Raw genomic sequence first — 15,412 nt, 5'->3', positions numbered from 1 at the left:
TTTCTGTTAATAAAACTTTCTTCATATCTAGTTTTCAAATCTGTGTATCTTTCAAGCTCTTTCTTGCACTTCTCTGTCGATTCGTGACCTGAAATCTTACTGTTTCATTTTAATTGCTAGCTTCAAGTTCTGTTTCGAGAATTAATCAGATTAACACACAACAGTCCTCAAGAGTTTTAACAGATCAGAAGTGAACTTATAAAATACTGAAACTGTTACTGGTTTTCTTGATAGAATTAAACAGATGCAACTGTCAAGCTTCTAACAAAGGAGCCATAATAGTTATAAGCACAAATCATGGAACAACTCTATTCTTGATTAATCCAGTAAAATAGCAAATAATGGAACAGCTCTATTCTTGATTAAATGGTAGGTTGAGCTGGTAATCCACCAAAAGTTGTTGTGGTATGTCAAAATGTCAACTCCATGGCATACAGAAGCTAGCCAGCACCCATAGTATCACGCCAAAGCTGTAGAAATTGCATCTGCAAGAAATTAGTGTCCTCTTCAATATCAATTAGAGACAAAATAAAAGGAATGAAAGGGAGCTCCTTATCAATGGTTCCTAAATGAAACATAGCTAGTACTTACATGAGATTGGAATGGTTCATTTCTCAACACTTCTGGTGCCATCCATTGTGGCTGCAATTAAATGGAAAACACTTAATTTTGACATTAGAAGGGAAAAAGAACAAAAGAAAGATAGCTTCATTTAAGCAAAATGCAGATGTCTTAGACTAATTTTAAAGCCAGATAAGAAATTGCCTTATCCTGAATTCGTAATATTACTACCTAACAGTGAAATCATACATTTAAATAAGTTCTTCCCTAGACTGGAAATTGACTCAATAGACTATAGCTCACCAACATTTATATGTAATGTCTTAGACTGCATTTTGCTTAAAGAAAGATAGCTTCATTTAAGCAAAATACAGATGTCTTAGACTAATTTTTTAGCAAAAGATGATTTGTTTTGGCTTTGAAACAAAAAGTATCTGATTTTGGATTATTTCTTTGGACCCAACATATTCATATAGAGAATTTGACCACATTCTGAGGACCACCTGCACCACTAGACAATCAAATATGGCTCAATGTAACTGTATACTTGAGAATAATGAGATTTTACCTTCGACTAGATCTCTCACTTAATCACATCTGCAACTACCAGCACTATTTACTTTGATCAAAAACATTGAAATGCTCCTTTTCACCTGAAAAATAAAGGCAGTTGTTTTAAACTTACAACGCATAATATACTTATGATGGCTGAAAAGAAGGTCAAGAAGAATTTTATGAACTTAATATCAAAGTAAATGAGAGCACAAACATGGCAATGCTTTCAACATTTTGGTCCCCCTCAGCTTCTTCTCCCTTATCATCCTTTTTCTTCTCATTTGCAGCCACCTATTAGCAAGCACAATAGTAGATATTTAAACAAAAAAGAAAAAAATGCGGGGCATAATAAAAATGACGAGTAATAACCATATTTTGTTTCATCTTAGCCCTCTTTTGACAGCTTGTTCTGTAATGTCCATATTCCCCACAGTTTTTGCACTGGCGTTGCTGTTTTTTTGCTTGAGTGGCCTCTATGCCAGATACATGACGCGTTGCACGCTTTGGCCTGCCCTTCGTCCTTACAACTTCGGGGTCGCGAATTGTAAACCCAAGTATTTGACTGGAATCAATGTTTGACAGAGGTATTTGACTGGGACCAATGTTTGACTGAGGTATTTGACTAGGACCAATGTTTGACTGCACTTGGGTACCAACTGTTACCAAGTCACTCTGCGGAGAGACAATCTCCTTCTTCTTCTTTTCAAGTTCTACAGCAAGCTCTGTACAAAAATCAGTCATCTTCTTGAAGAGAATCTCGTCATTACCAACTTTTTTAATCAGTTGCTGCCATGTTGACATTAGACACCACCTCTTCAGTCCATTCACGCCACTAGTATCTCCTTGGGTTACAGACGTTGTACCCCCAGCTCGATACCTTGCATCAATTGACCATCTCTTTAATAAATAGCGTTTGGGGATAGTAGGTACTTGCTTTCTATCCATAACGTAAATGCCATGTCTGCATAATATACCTTCCCTCTCAAACTTAGCACATTCACATGTCGCAGTTGCATCGTTAGAACTGTCAAACATAACCCTGACGTATTTCTTCTTGTCATCTGTCCTAATTCCTACACTGTATTCCACAACATTACCGTTCTTTCCCAACTTATCTTTCCATAAGGAAAAATTACCCATCATCTCATCTTGGAATATGGTGACCATCTTCTTCGTATAGAATTCCCCAGCCTTTCGTTCCAATGGGCTGGTTGTGTTCAATTTGGCAATTGTATTTTTAGACTTAAAATCTTCTTCGAATTCAGCTTTACGCCGCTCAACCAGTGCCTTATCGTATTGACTCAAGAATTCAACTAAAGAGGTGTTCTGGTTAACATAACCATCAAAGAATGAATTTATACTTTCACTCCGTTGACTAGATGTCATTCCTGCTGTGAATGTGTCTCTCCAATAGGTGGGGACTCAATGCTCACGGAGATCCCACATTTTCCCTAACCAATGACTTTCATCAAAACCATATTTATCAACCATAGTTTTCCATTCTGTCTCAGAATCCTCTATTTTCCTCCTAAAAAACCAATGATTGTAATCCTTGTAGAAATCACTGTCGGCATCTCTCATGTCTGCAACATGCTCAAGGAGATGCTTCTTTATGTGCCACGAACAAAACTGATGTCTGGTCTGTGGAAACACTTTCCTAATTGCATTTCGCATAGCTCCGTCCATATCAGTTATTATAGCACCTGGAGCTTTACCAAACATACACGTGAGCCAGTGCTCAAATAACCAGGTGAAAGTCTCCTCTCTCTCGTCTACAAGAAGTGCACATCCAAATAGAGTCGACTGCCTATGATGGTTAACTCCAGTGAACGGTGCGAACGACATTTTAAACCTGTTCATTTTGTAAGTGACATCAAATATGATCACGTCAGTAAAGGTAAGGTATGCTTCTCTCGCCCTTGAATCGGCCCAGAACATCGAACGCAAAGTCCCATTCGCGTCTAACTCCAACTCGAAATAGAAGTTCGGGTCTTCAGACTTTCTCTTTTGGAAATGGTTTGCCACTGTCACCGCTTCTTTACCCATATTGTTCTCCCTAAGTGCTCTCAAATGGGCAATAACTTGATTTGTTGAGACCACGGGAGCATTGGAAGTAGAGTTAATGGCGTTTTTTATCTGAGCAGGCTTGAAATTATTTCCACCGAGCTGTTCAATCAAATTCTTACAACTTTTGTTTTTACGGAACTGACTATGTGAATGATGCATTTGCCTTTTAACTGGAAAAGTAAGCTCATGAGAATGAATGTCATCGAAAGTTGTAATTTTCCACTGATTATCTCTCAACTTGATGATTATCTTCGCTTTACAATTCATTCTGGTAAGGCGACGCTCCCTCAACTCCTTCACATCATCTCTCTTCTCCATAACTCTTTTATGCCCCTCTTTGTCACATACGTATTGTCTCGATATCACCTCCTTCGTTATATTTGACTTCATTGTACTAGATATTCGTAGTCCAAAACCAGTAGCGTACGCATAATTATTGTAGAACTCATATGCAGCTTCCCAAGTTTCAAAAACTTGATCCACAAACGGCTTATTCATAACACTTTTCTGACTGCCAACCTCGTTGGGACTACTAACTTCGTGACTACAACCCTCATCTCCGTCTTTCCCATCATTAGCCTCCGATACTAGCTCATCATCATTGAGATTCACCCCATCATTAACCTCAACCGTAGTCCCTTCCCACACTAAATTATCATCACAGAGATCAAATCGATCGCCAAACTCAATTAAACCATTTGCATCTACTTCGTCAATAGATGGATCCATTTTTTATACCTAAAAAATACAACATAGACATGGTCCATCATCATAATTAGAAATGGTTAAATGTACAGCTAAGAAAATCAGAGACAAGAATATATGATAAAGATAATCACATTTTTTTTTCACATTGCCAACAATAGAACCTAAAAAATGGATCCATCTATTGACCCGACACAAAAGGATCAGATTACACAAAACATAACTCTGAAGAGGGCGATTGTTATAAGACTCAAAATATGTATCCCCATGAGAACAAATGCATAAAAGTCTAAAGACAGGGTAATCCTGTAAAACATGTACCTGACAGAAACTATGGCCATGAGAAGTCTACAATCCAACAGCCAACAATCCAAGATAAAAATATATAAAATATCCCAGAAAAGTAATTAAAAAAAAAAGGAGTATTCTCACCAAATGTTACTCCCAGATCATGCCCAATTGTCTAATTTTATTATCTAAAAAAGAAAAGAAATCTACACAATTCCAAATAGCCACAGATCTGGAACTCATCCCACCTAAAAACCAATTTCATACAAAAACAGATTCATCCCCCAATACACAGATTGATCAACCCTAAAATGTGAAAACACATAGTTCTACTTTTAAAACCCTAAAAATAAAAACCCAACATCCATATACTTTATTCCCCTTTTTTGCACCTAAAACCTGCAACTTACCTCATAACTCATAAAGATTTTAATGTAAAAAAAAGATGAAGAATCGGCTTACCAATGGGGCTTCAACTCGAGCACTAGCCCTCTGAATATTAGAAGTTTCAAGGGCCTCCTTCTCAGAAACCCACAAAAATCATGGGAAAATACTCCTAAAAGAAAAAACCCCTTCTTCTTTTACAAAGATTGACCCAGATGGCCTTATGGAGAGAGATCGGAGAGACAGAGAGAGAGAGAGAGAGGAGAGCGTACCTGTGCGATTTGGGGGTTTTTTTCACCCAAAAAAATGTTGCGGCTTGATGGACTCCGATCGGAGAGAGATCGGAGAGAGAACAGAGAGAGAGATTGGATCGAGACAGAGACAGAGAGAGAGTGAGAAGAAATCCAGATTTGGGTTTTTTTTTCGCCTAAACACAACTCCGTCACAGAGATAGATGAGAGAGATGAAGATGGAGATTAACTTGGAATGAAGCCTACCTTTCTCGCAGATCGCTTCTCAGAGACAGAGAGAGAGAGAGAGGGGTAGGAGAGAGAGAGAACGAGTGAGAGAGATGAAGAATTTTTGGGTTTAAAAACACAGTGAGAGAGAGAGAACTCCGTGAGAGAGTTTGGGTTTTTTTGTTAACAAAAGAACACAGTGAGAATGAGAGAGAATGAGACGATGGGTTTGGGTTAATTCCGTGAGAGAGAGCCGATGGGTTTGGGAGATTCTCTTCCAGAAATTACGATGGGTTTGGGTTTTTTTGTTAACAAAAAAACACAGTGAGAGTGAGAGAGAACTAGAGAGATGAAGATATTTTTGGGTGATCCAAACCGTGCGAGAGATGAAGGTTTTTTTTTTTCTTTCGAGGGTTGGGTTTTTTTTAGTTTTTCAAAACACAGTGAGAGAGAGAGAACTCCGTGAGAGAGACGGACATTTTTTTGTTTTAATTTTTTTTCGAGGGTAACGCCGCAGCATTTGTTTTCGAAAATGCCATTTGGGCCCACCATTTCAGCCAATCAGCGTACTTCTCTCTCTTCAAGCGTAAATAACGAAATGCGCTTCAAGCGTATAATCTTTTTCCTCATATATATATATATATATATATATATATATATATATATATATATATATATATATATATATGAGGAAAAGTGATTGTACTCGGTCGAGTAGATAAGCTTATCTCCTAACAGTGGGGGCCCATATTGTTTAGGTGATCCAAACCATTCATTTGAAAGACCCTTACCTAAATAAGGTGTCCACAAAAAGTCAGATCCATATGATTATCCTAACCCATCCAAATGTGGAGGGAAAAATGGGGGGAAATGGACAGACACTTTTTGTCCACAAATTGGATTTCTCCAAAATTGCCGTGGAGAAAGCCAATTTGCGGCTTGCTTTTTGCAGGAGAGAAAATCCACTCAGGCTCACCTTTTATAAGATTTTGTCTTATATTCATTTAATTCATCTTAGGTGGCTGTTCTATCTTGCAAAAATGAGCCCCAATATGGCTTTCAGCAAAATTGCCTAGCAAATCCCAAATGAAAGGGGTTTGATATAGAGGTTGAGAAAGGTGACAAAGGATGATGTGTAATGGGTCATCTTCCTCCTCCCCGTCTTAACAATGAAATGCTCCCAAAGCGTTGAATTGATTGATCTGTAATAAAATTGGCTTAAAAAGATGTAAAATTACCTTTAAAAAATAAGGGAAAAAGAAAGAGAACAAACCAACCACTCTACCATATAAAAAAGATGTTGAATATTTAGTCAATTCAACTCTAATGGGGACGTGACATGCCTTTGTACAAACTAGAAGCCTCCCCTACCGACACTTTCTTTGTCCTAAACAATGGTCTCCATCAAAAGCCACATTTACCCATGGAGGGTATATATTTACTATGAGTTTGGGATGGACCCACTCGAGTCACCGTGGCGAACGCGCTTAGTTATTGAATACGCTAAACTAAGAGAATATATGATTGACAGTCAAAGGAAGGCAAAAATGAGTGAAGCCCTGTAGAGAATATCTCGTTGCCTGATACACCTCTTAGTTTAGTGAATACGCTCTTACTTTAGGGCCAGAGATGCCACCAACTTTGTTGAACTACAAATGATTAAATAACACAAACTATAACAGCTTTAGCCTTTGGAGTAATTGGTTGTTTCACATGTTATTAGAGTTGCTGCCTCACTCAGGTCCTGGTTCAAAACCCAACAACTCCTTGATATTAAATATCCACATACTCGGACAACTCCAAAAAAATGGGGAGCCACATGTGCCACATGTATGGCTAACCCAAATTAAGAGGGACCACACGTGAGGGGGAGTGTTGTTATAATTGGTTGTTTCACAGGAAGCCATTTCGCAGCTAACTTTTGCATAAGAAAACAATCACATGGGTTCGCTTTTTAGCAGATTTTGTATTATTCATTTAATTCATTTGAGGTGCATGTTGTCTCCTGGCAAAAGTGAGCTGCGAAATGGCTTTTCGCAAAGATGCCTAGCAAATCACTTATTTTAGTTTTATTGGCAAATGTGACACTGAGGCCTTCTTGGATTCCTTTACACATTTTATTTCTAAAACTACAATAATTATTAATCGAAAATAACTACATTTAATTTTGAATTCATGTGCACATAAGATTATATGCAAAATTGCCATAAAAAAAGGGATTATATGCAAATAATTTTTGGAAGCATCTAAAGAGGCCCTTTATATCAAGCCCTCTCTTTTAGGATCCATCTTTTGTCTCTTTTAAGCAGGCCAAAATGAATGATATGCATACTTACTAATAATCCTTATTAATAATGGTACTCACTTTATATATTAAATAATTTTCAGTTGGCTATTAATAGCTTTTTCAGACTTGTGACAGCGTTTGGCGGCTAATTACAAAAGTTTGAAGTGCATAATTCCATTATGGAAAATGATATGGAGACCGAGAGTACAACCAAACAGGTGACCTGCAATGAGAATGCGCCATGTGTCAAAAAAAATTTAGTTTTTGTTGATTTTCTTAAACCTGAGGGCTGGTTTAGGGGTGCAAGTTTGGCCCTGTCAGCTCTGACCCGCCCTGAGCCCGAACAGGGTCAGGGCTGGATTTTCCAGCCCTGAGGGTGGGTTAGGGTTCCTTTTTTTGTCGGGTCGGGTCGGGCTCTGGGTTAATGCCTCTTGTACCTTGACCCGGCCCGACCCTAAGTTTTCTATTATAGAATTGAACCATCTATGCATGTTTCTTTTGCTAATGTTTTCTATTATCTTGGATTGGTGTTTCTTTAGATTATTATTAATAATTGTCTCTATTTCCCATCATGTTGTTGAATTCATATTGTCTTATTTTGTTCCCTTTCTCTGTTTATTGATCATTTTGTTCTATATGATAAGTGGTTGCTTTATTTTTGGAACTCTTAACAGGTATTTGCACTAGGGTCAATTAGGGCTGGCCTGGCCTAGTCCTGCCCAATCAGGGCCAATCAGGGCGGGCTAGGGCCAGCACTGAGCCCTGTAGGGCGGGCCATGGGTTGAGGTTTTTCGGCCCTGACTCAGGATCAGGGCGGGTCAGGGCCGAGATAATGGGACCCAGGGCTGGGCTAGGGTTTTGAAAAACCCGACCCAACCCGACCCTGTTGCAGCCCTAGGCTGGTTCATGTTGTGGGGAGAACCAATTTGTTCGGTCCCTTTTTTTTGTCATACTCTCGGTCTCCCTAACATTACTCTTCCATTATTAATGGGAATTGCATTTTTTTAGTCCCTCAGGAGAGAGAGAGAGAGAGAGAGAGAGAGAGAGAGAGAGAGAGAGAGAGAGAGAGAGATGAGCTTTGCCGGTCGAGGAAGCCGAATGAGGGTTTCCCAGCATTTGGTTTTACCCATTCTTTGCACCTAAAAAAATTGAGAAAGCCTTTTTAATAATTACTGCAGAACACGACTTAAGTAAGAATATTATCATTTCCCTCCAGGAGAGTAATGTGCAGAGGTTATCATATGTGAAATACCCAAAAAATACACTCCTAATAAAATCTGTCCCCGAGTAGAGAGAGGCATTTTTTGTCCTAGCGGACACGTCCTTTGGATGTATGTTGGCACAAGAAGATCCAAAAACAAGAAAGGAGATGCCAGTTTATTATCTCAGCAAGAAGATGTTGGAATATGAACTGAATTACACTCAACTGGAGAAAACCTGTCTAGCATTAGTATGGGCCACCCAATGGCTTTGGTACTACTTGTTATCACAAAAGATTTTCCTCATATCTCGTATGGATCCAATGAAGTATATGTTCGAGAAACCAGCCCTAATTGGCAGAACCGCTCTTTGGTTGTTGATGTTGTCAGAATTTGATATCACTTATGTCACCCAGAAGTCTGTCAAAAGCAGAATCATCACAGAACAGTTAGCTGATGCACTCACTAAAGATACAAAGCTGAGTCGTGAATTTTCAGATGAAAGAATCATGTTGATCATAGATAAACGTAACCTCACTACATGGACGATGTACTTTGACGAAGCGTCAAACTCAAGAGGCAAAGGAATTAGTATTGTCCTCGTCTCACCTCGCGATGAGCACATACCAATTTCTATCAAATTAGATTTCGACTGCACCAACAATGTGGCTGAGTACAAAGCTTGTATAGCCGGTCTAGAAGCAGTCGTATCATTGGAAGTACAAGACCTCGATGTGTATGGAGATTCTCTGTTGATCATCTGTCAAACAAATGGAAATTGGCTTACCAAAGAGGATAGGTTGATTCTGTATCACGCTTACCTTACGAGCCTAATGAAGGGTTTCCACAACATCAGTTTCACCTACATCTCCAGACTGAGAAACAGATTCGTTGATGCTTTGGCCACACTTGCGTCCATGGTAGATATCCCAGTAGGAGTTAAGGTCTGTCCTTTGGCAATAAAGCGACATGTCATCCCAGCACATATACACATGGTTCAGATAGCAGTCAGATGTCCAGATGGAAAACCTTGGTATTTCGATATAAAAAATCTTATCTCTGGCAAGGGATACCCCCCAGAGGCCTCTTTAAAAGAGAAAAAAGTATTACATAAACTAGCATCCAGATATGTCATTTGTGGAGGAGATCTCTACCGAAGATCATTTGACGGAGTCCAGCTCCTTTGTGTCAACGAAGATAGAGCCGCAGAAATCTTAGAAGATGTTCACTCTGGTGTCTGTGGTCCTCATATGAATGACAAGATGTTAGCTCGAAAGATCCTTCGTCTTGGTTACTTCTGGACTACACTCAAAGCATACTGCTTCTCTTTTGTCAAGACATGTCATTTATGTCAGATCCATGCTAACCTAATACATGTGTCGCCGACAGAGCTTCACTCACTCACATCTTTATGGCCTTTATCAGTTTGGGGTATTGACATCATTGGTAAGGTCTCTCCTAAGTCATCCAGTGGGCACGACTATATACTTGTCGCGATCAATTACTTTACTAAGTGGATCGAAGCACAATCGTACACTTCGATATCGTCAACATCAGTCCCAAGTTCATCAGGGCCAACATCATCTGTAGATATGGAGTCCCTCATGAGTTGATATCTGAAATCCCGAAGGGCAACAACCATGAGGGGGGTGAATTGGTGTTTTCAAATTTTTCTATTTAAAAAGCTAGGGCAAGTGAGTTTGGCCTAATTAGTTCTAACCCTTGTTCAAGTTATATTAAAAATAAAAGGGAAAGATATTACCAACACCACAAGAGAGAGGAGAAAGAGTGAGGAGACCACATGATGATTTATAGTGGTTCGATCACAACTTGACCTACTCCACTACCCAAGTACTTCGCCTTTCCTTGAAATTTTCTCCACTAAGGTGAGACTCCTTTACGCCGTCTCACAAAGTGTATACACATTCACCACCTGCACAAGGGGACACACTCTTGTATTACAAATCCACCTCCAAAGATGTTCTTCGTTGCACTCCGGCCTTGAAGCAAGAAACTCCTCTTTGCAGTCTCACATAGACATGAACGGAAGAAGAAAGGAAAATGAAGAACATTCAAGCCTCTTATAGGCGTATACAACTCTCAAAGCTCACAAGACTCCCAATTATTAACATTAAAAGCTTAAGGAGAACCTCTTGACAAAAAATGAATGCAAGTTTAAATGCTCAAGAGATTTGAAGAAGAATCCTTTTGATTTTCAAGAGAAAAACTCTAAGTTTGATATTCAAATATTCAAAAGGTGTTTAGAGAAGGTATTTGATGGGGTTTAAATAGCCCTAGTTCATTTGGGAGAGAACAAGGGCAAAACTGTAATAAAACTGGGTGGTTGCACCTACCCACTGTACATCCCAACGTCTCTTTTGCGAGTCCGCCGCGATCGACTGACTCACCGCGGTCGCCCGCCCTTATCGGGCACCCTTTTTAAATTTTAAAATCTTTATCGCTGCGGTCGACCGAGGTAGTTGGGGTCGCCTGCCGATAGCTTACTGTTTTAGAAATATTTTGGCTTAAAAAGGTTACGCGGTCGCCCGCCATGGACTTACTGTTTCTAAAATTCAGTTTGCCTAAAAAATTTTCGCGGTCGACTGAGGGGTTGGCGGTCAACCGGCCCGATAAATTTCGAGATGTCTTGGAATTCCAGTAAGCATATTGCGGTCGACCGGCCCTGAGTGAAAATCTGTTTTTAACTTTGAAATTCAGGGGCTTTTGGGCCATGGTCTTTGGGCTTTAAACATGTGTTTTCAAATACATTTATTCACCTAGAAAAATAGTTTTAGTGATGATTTGAAAACATTAAACATGCAAACACAAAATGCCAAGATGACTCCCTGTAGACACCCCATTTTGTTTTGTTTTAATCGACAAATAAATTAGTGTGTTAAATCCATGTGAGAACCCCCTCTATCATTGATTTATATGTTTTAGGTCATTAATATCTTGATCTGACTTTACGGATCATCAATCGGGACAAAATAAGCTAGGGTCACTTCATAGCCCGGACCCTGATTCTATTCCGAGACCCGATTTCCGTAAATCGTTAGATCAGTGGCAGATCATGACCTGGTGTAGACACCCCATTTTGACCGGACCCAAGTTCGCTATGCTTGGGAGAAACCCCATCCGATCATTTCCGCCATGTTTCGCATTTTTCCGTGAGAGGTTGAGAGAGATTATTCATAAGAATCCAAGCGAGGGAGAATTTGGACCCGTTTGGTGGGCCCGCATTGAACATTTGTTTAAAATTCGAATCAACCGAGGGCCCACATTGTGGGGCCCACGTTGTGGGGCCCGCGTTGTGGGGCCCACATTGTGGGGCCTCAGTAGGGCCTCTTGTGAGGCCTCTTATGAAGAACAATAATGATGGATTCTCCACTAAAGAAACATGATGGGCCCTCCACTAAGAACAATAATGATGGATTCTCCACTAAGAAACATGATGGGCCCTCCACTAAGAAGAATGATGATGGATTCTCCACTAAGAAACATGATGGGCCCTCCACTAAGAAGAATGATGATGGATTCTCCACTAAGAAACATGATGGGCCCTCCACTAAGAAGAATGATGATGGATTCTCCACTAAGAAACATGATGGGCCCTCCACTAAGAAGAATGATGATGGATTCTCCACTAAGAAACATGATGGGCCCTCCACTAAGAAGAATGATGATGGATTCTCCACTAAGAGGGACAACATGATGAGCTCTCCACCAACACATCTCTCTCTCTCTCTTTCTCTCCCTATATATATCTTCCTTCCCATCCATAAAAAAGGAGGAGAAAAAGGAGAGATTTATCTTCCATTATCTTTTTCTCTTCCATTATCTCTTCCAATCACTCCCTCCAATCCCTTTCCCTATATTCTTCTCCCATTATCTCTCCCAATCACCTCCCAATCCTTCCCTCTAAGAGAAAGTGAAGACGGCGGAACGGATCGGCGGCAACATTTTTTTTGGGGGTTTTCTTTGCTAATTGAAAGGGTAAGACAAAGCGTATATCCGAGGATTACTTACCCTAGAGACAAGGAGAGCTAGCAAGGTTGGTATTCCAAAACCCTCTTTCATATATCTTAAACTAGAAGCATGCTAGGATTGAATTTGTGATTTATTTTTATTTTTTCTTATTGTTATTCAAAATATGTTTTTTTCAATCTCTGAGTGTTTTGAACATTAAGAAGTGTAGAAATCTGGAATTTCGAAGAATTTTGACTTCGTTTTGACCGTAATTTGACCTTTTGAACTTTACCCTCAAAGGGGTAAAATTCTAAAGATTGAATTTAAGAAGATGTCAACATAGATCCAAAATCAATGAAAATTTAAACATAACATAATTGTAAGATTTTGAATTAGTACGAATTTCTTTATGAATTCTTGATTTGATTTAAAGGGTTTAAAAATTCATTTAACTCTAGGGGTATTTTTGGAAAAAACCAATTTTCAAAAACTCTATAATGTTTTCAAAAGTCAAATTTGGATGAGATGCAAATTAAATCTAATCTAATCTCCCGTGAATTTTTCAAGATTTTTGGTTGCTGTTGGATATTTGTTTATGATTTTTTACGTAAAATCATGCATGCTGTATTAAATCTGATAAAAATAGTAAATTGCAATGAAAACTTCTGAAAATATTTGTTTGATAATGACTACTGGAATTACATGTTTTCATAAAGTTTAAACTGATTTGGATTTGATTTACTATGTGTTTCTTTGTTAATTCATAATCTGGATGGATATTTGTAAAATCGTAAATTAATAGTAAATCATTTTTAAAATTTATGAAACTTTTACAGTAATCCTTTCTTATTGTAATACACATACTATAGAAATTTCATATTGTTTTGAATTGATTTGCTATACGTTACTGTGTTAATTCACAATCTGGACAGAAACTTTCAACATTGAAAAACTAATAGCAAACCACATTTAAAATCTATGAAATTTTTATTATAATCTTATATAATTAAGGAGAAGTTACTGTAAAAATTTCATCTTGTTCTGAAAAGATTTGTTATATGTTGATGTGTAAATCTACAATCTGAATTGAAACCTTTTAAAATCCTTGAGTAAATTGAATTAAAATCAAATTGTTTTAAAAATTTCCAGATCATAATATTCCATCACATATTCAATCATTAAATTATCAAAATAGAAACCTTAGGAATCACTGATTTCCTTTGTAAAATCCTGATGCTGTGATTAGTTTGTATGTTTTATTTTCTCATCACATTTACTCAAACTTAATCTAACAAAACCTGAAGGCATCATAGATTGCGCGAACTTATTGCACACACTTACATCACTTGCATCTAAACCCCTGCATCTCACATGCACACACGTCCTATTTTAGGAACCCGGAGTGTTATCTAGCATGGTTGACTGGGATTTCATCACCTGGTGCCTCTGTGCTAGAGAAGCATTCCACCCTTAGCCTAGTACCTTTATGGTACGTAAACGGATCTCTTGTTCACGTACTGATACGCCGGACACTGGTACAGTATATCGAACATGGATTCGCGCTAAGGGAACTCTTGGCCTTACCCCTAGATTAACCCACACATGCATGTAGTATACGAACACATGTGCATCACGTGTGTGAGCCTAGTTTAGGATATCCTACCCATTTGTGTCTAGATTAGGCCGTAGTCCATCTTCCAATGGCTACGATCGGTCCTAGGTACACAAACAAAGTCATGAGTCGAGATCCTCTCTCCACTCCGCTAGATTATGGTTAGGGTTGATGCCTTCAGGTAACACTGATAAAATGTGCGAAGATTAAAAAACTTTTCCTTTGGGGTTAGGATGTAAATCCCATTCATTTCCAAAGATCTCATAGGATTAGTCATTCATGATCCATCCGTTGAAAGCAATCTTATGCTATCTCATCTCATCTTGATCACAGATTTTCAATCTTATATTATCTGATTTGACTCGTGTTTTCATCTCTTTTAGAGAGTCTTTGACTCATTTATCCTTTAGTTGGTGTTAGTGGAGTCTTTGACTCGTGTTTCTTTTCCTTTAGAGAGTCTTTGACTCATATATCCTTTAGTTGGTGTTAGTAGAGTCTTTGACTCGTGTTTTCATCTCTTTTAGAGAGTCTTTGACTCATTTATCCTTTAGTTGGTGTTAGTAGAGTCTTTGACTCATGTTTCTTTTCCTTTAGAGAGTCTTTGACTCATTTAGCCTTTAGTTGGTGTTAGTAGAGTCTTTGACTCGTGTTTCTTTTCCTTTAGAGAGTCTTTGACTCATATATCCTTTAGTTGGTGTTAGTGGAGTCTTTGACTCGTATTTTCATCTCTTTTAGAGAGTCTTTGACTCATTTATCCTTTAGTTGGTGTTAGTGGAGTCTTTGACTCGTATTTCTTTTCCTTTAGAGAGTCTTTGACTCATATATCCTTTAGTTGGTGTTAGTGGAGTCTTTGACTCGTATTTTCATCTCTTTTAGAGAGTCTTTGACTCATTTATCCTTTAGTTGGTGTTAGTGGAGTCTTTGACTCGTATTTCTTTTCCTTTAGAGAGTCTTTGACTCATATATCCTTTAGTTGGTGTTAGTGGAGTCTTTGACTCGTGTTTTTCATCTCTTTTAGAGAGTCTTTACTCATTAATCCTTTAGTTAATGTTAGTGGAGTCTTTGACTCGTGTTTCTTTTCCTTTAGAGAGTCTTTGACTCATTTATCTTTTAGTTGGTGTCATTGGAGTCTTTGACTCGTATTTCCGTTTTTAGAGAGTCTTTGACTCATCTGTTTCATTTGCAGTATTATTAGAGAGTCTTTGACTTCGTTATCTCATTTCAGTGTTATCAGTTGCTCTTATTAGAGAGTCTTTGACTCGTTTATCCTTTAGTCGCTTTTATTAGAGAGTCTTTGACTCATTTATTCTCCAGTTACTGTCATTAG

The 15,412-nt window shown here is 38.5% G+C and overlaps 1 protein-coding gene and 1 long non-coding RNA gene across 3 annotated transcripts; one reads left to right on the top strand and one right to left on the bottom strand.

Moving 5' to 3' along the window:
* Window positions 1–268: 268 nt before the first annotated feature.
* On the bottom strand, window positions 269–5,489 carry LOC143855534 (uncharacterized). Of its 2 annotated transcripts, XR_013237903.1 has the most exons (6): window positions 4,833–5,489; window positions 4,639–4,732; window positions 1,331–1,407; window positions 1,130–1,214; window positions 592–642; window positions 269–485 (listed from the first exon to the last, which is right to left on the bottom strand). It is a non-coding gene; the product is annotated as an uncharacterized LOC143855534 (long non-coding RNA). The 2 variants fall into 2 exon arrangements; XR_013237904.1 differs by lacking the exon at window positions 4,639–4,732.
* Window positions 5,490–8,674: 3,185 nt separating this feature from the next.
* Window positions 8,675–10,117, top strand: LOC143855403 (uncharacterized). Its single transcript, XM_077365520.1, has one exon. The coding sequence runs from the start codon at window positions 8,675–8,677 to the stop codon at window positions 10,115–10,117; it is 1,443 nt and encodes a 480-aa protein (XP_077221635.1).
* Window positions 10,118–15,412: the final 5,295 nt, after the last annotated feature.

Source organism: Tasmannia lanceolata, unplaced genomic scaffold (assembly GCF_043159265.1).
Source record: "Tasmannia lanceolata isolate RefF3 unplaced genomic scaffold, GAP_Taslan_0.1 ptg000021l, whole genome shotgun sequence".
NCBI classification, from domain to species: domain Eukaryota; kingdom Viridiplantae; phylum Streptophyta; class Magnoliopsida; order Canellales; family Winteraceae; genus Tasmannia; species Tasmannia lanceolata.
The sequence above is the reverse complement of the archived record's forward strand: the minus strand, read 5'-3'. Positions and strand labels throughout refer to the sequence as shown.

Bases quoted from the DNA above. Each gene is read 5' to 3' on its own strand.
- LOC143855403 (XM_077365520.1), top strand. From the start codon at position 8,675: ATGCCAGTTTATTATCTCAGCAAGAAGATGTTGGAATATGAACTGAAT.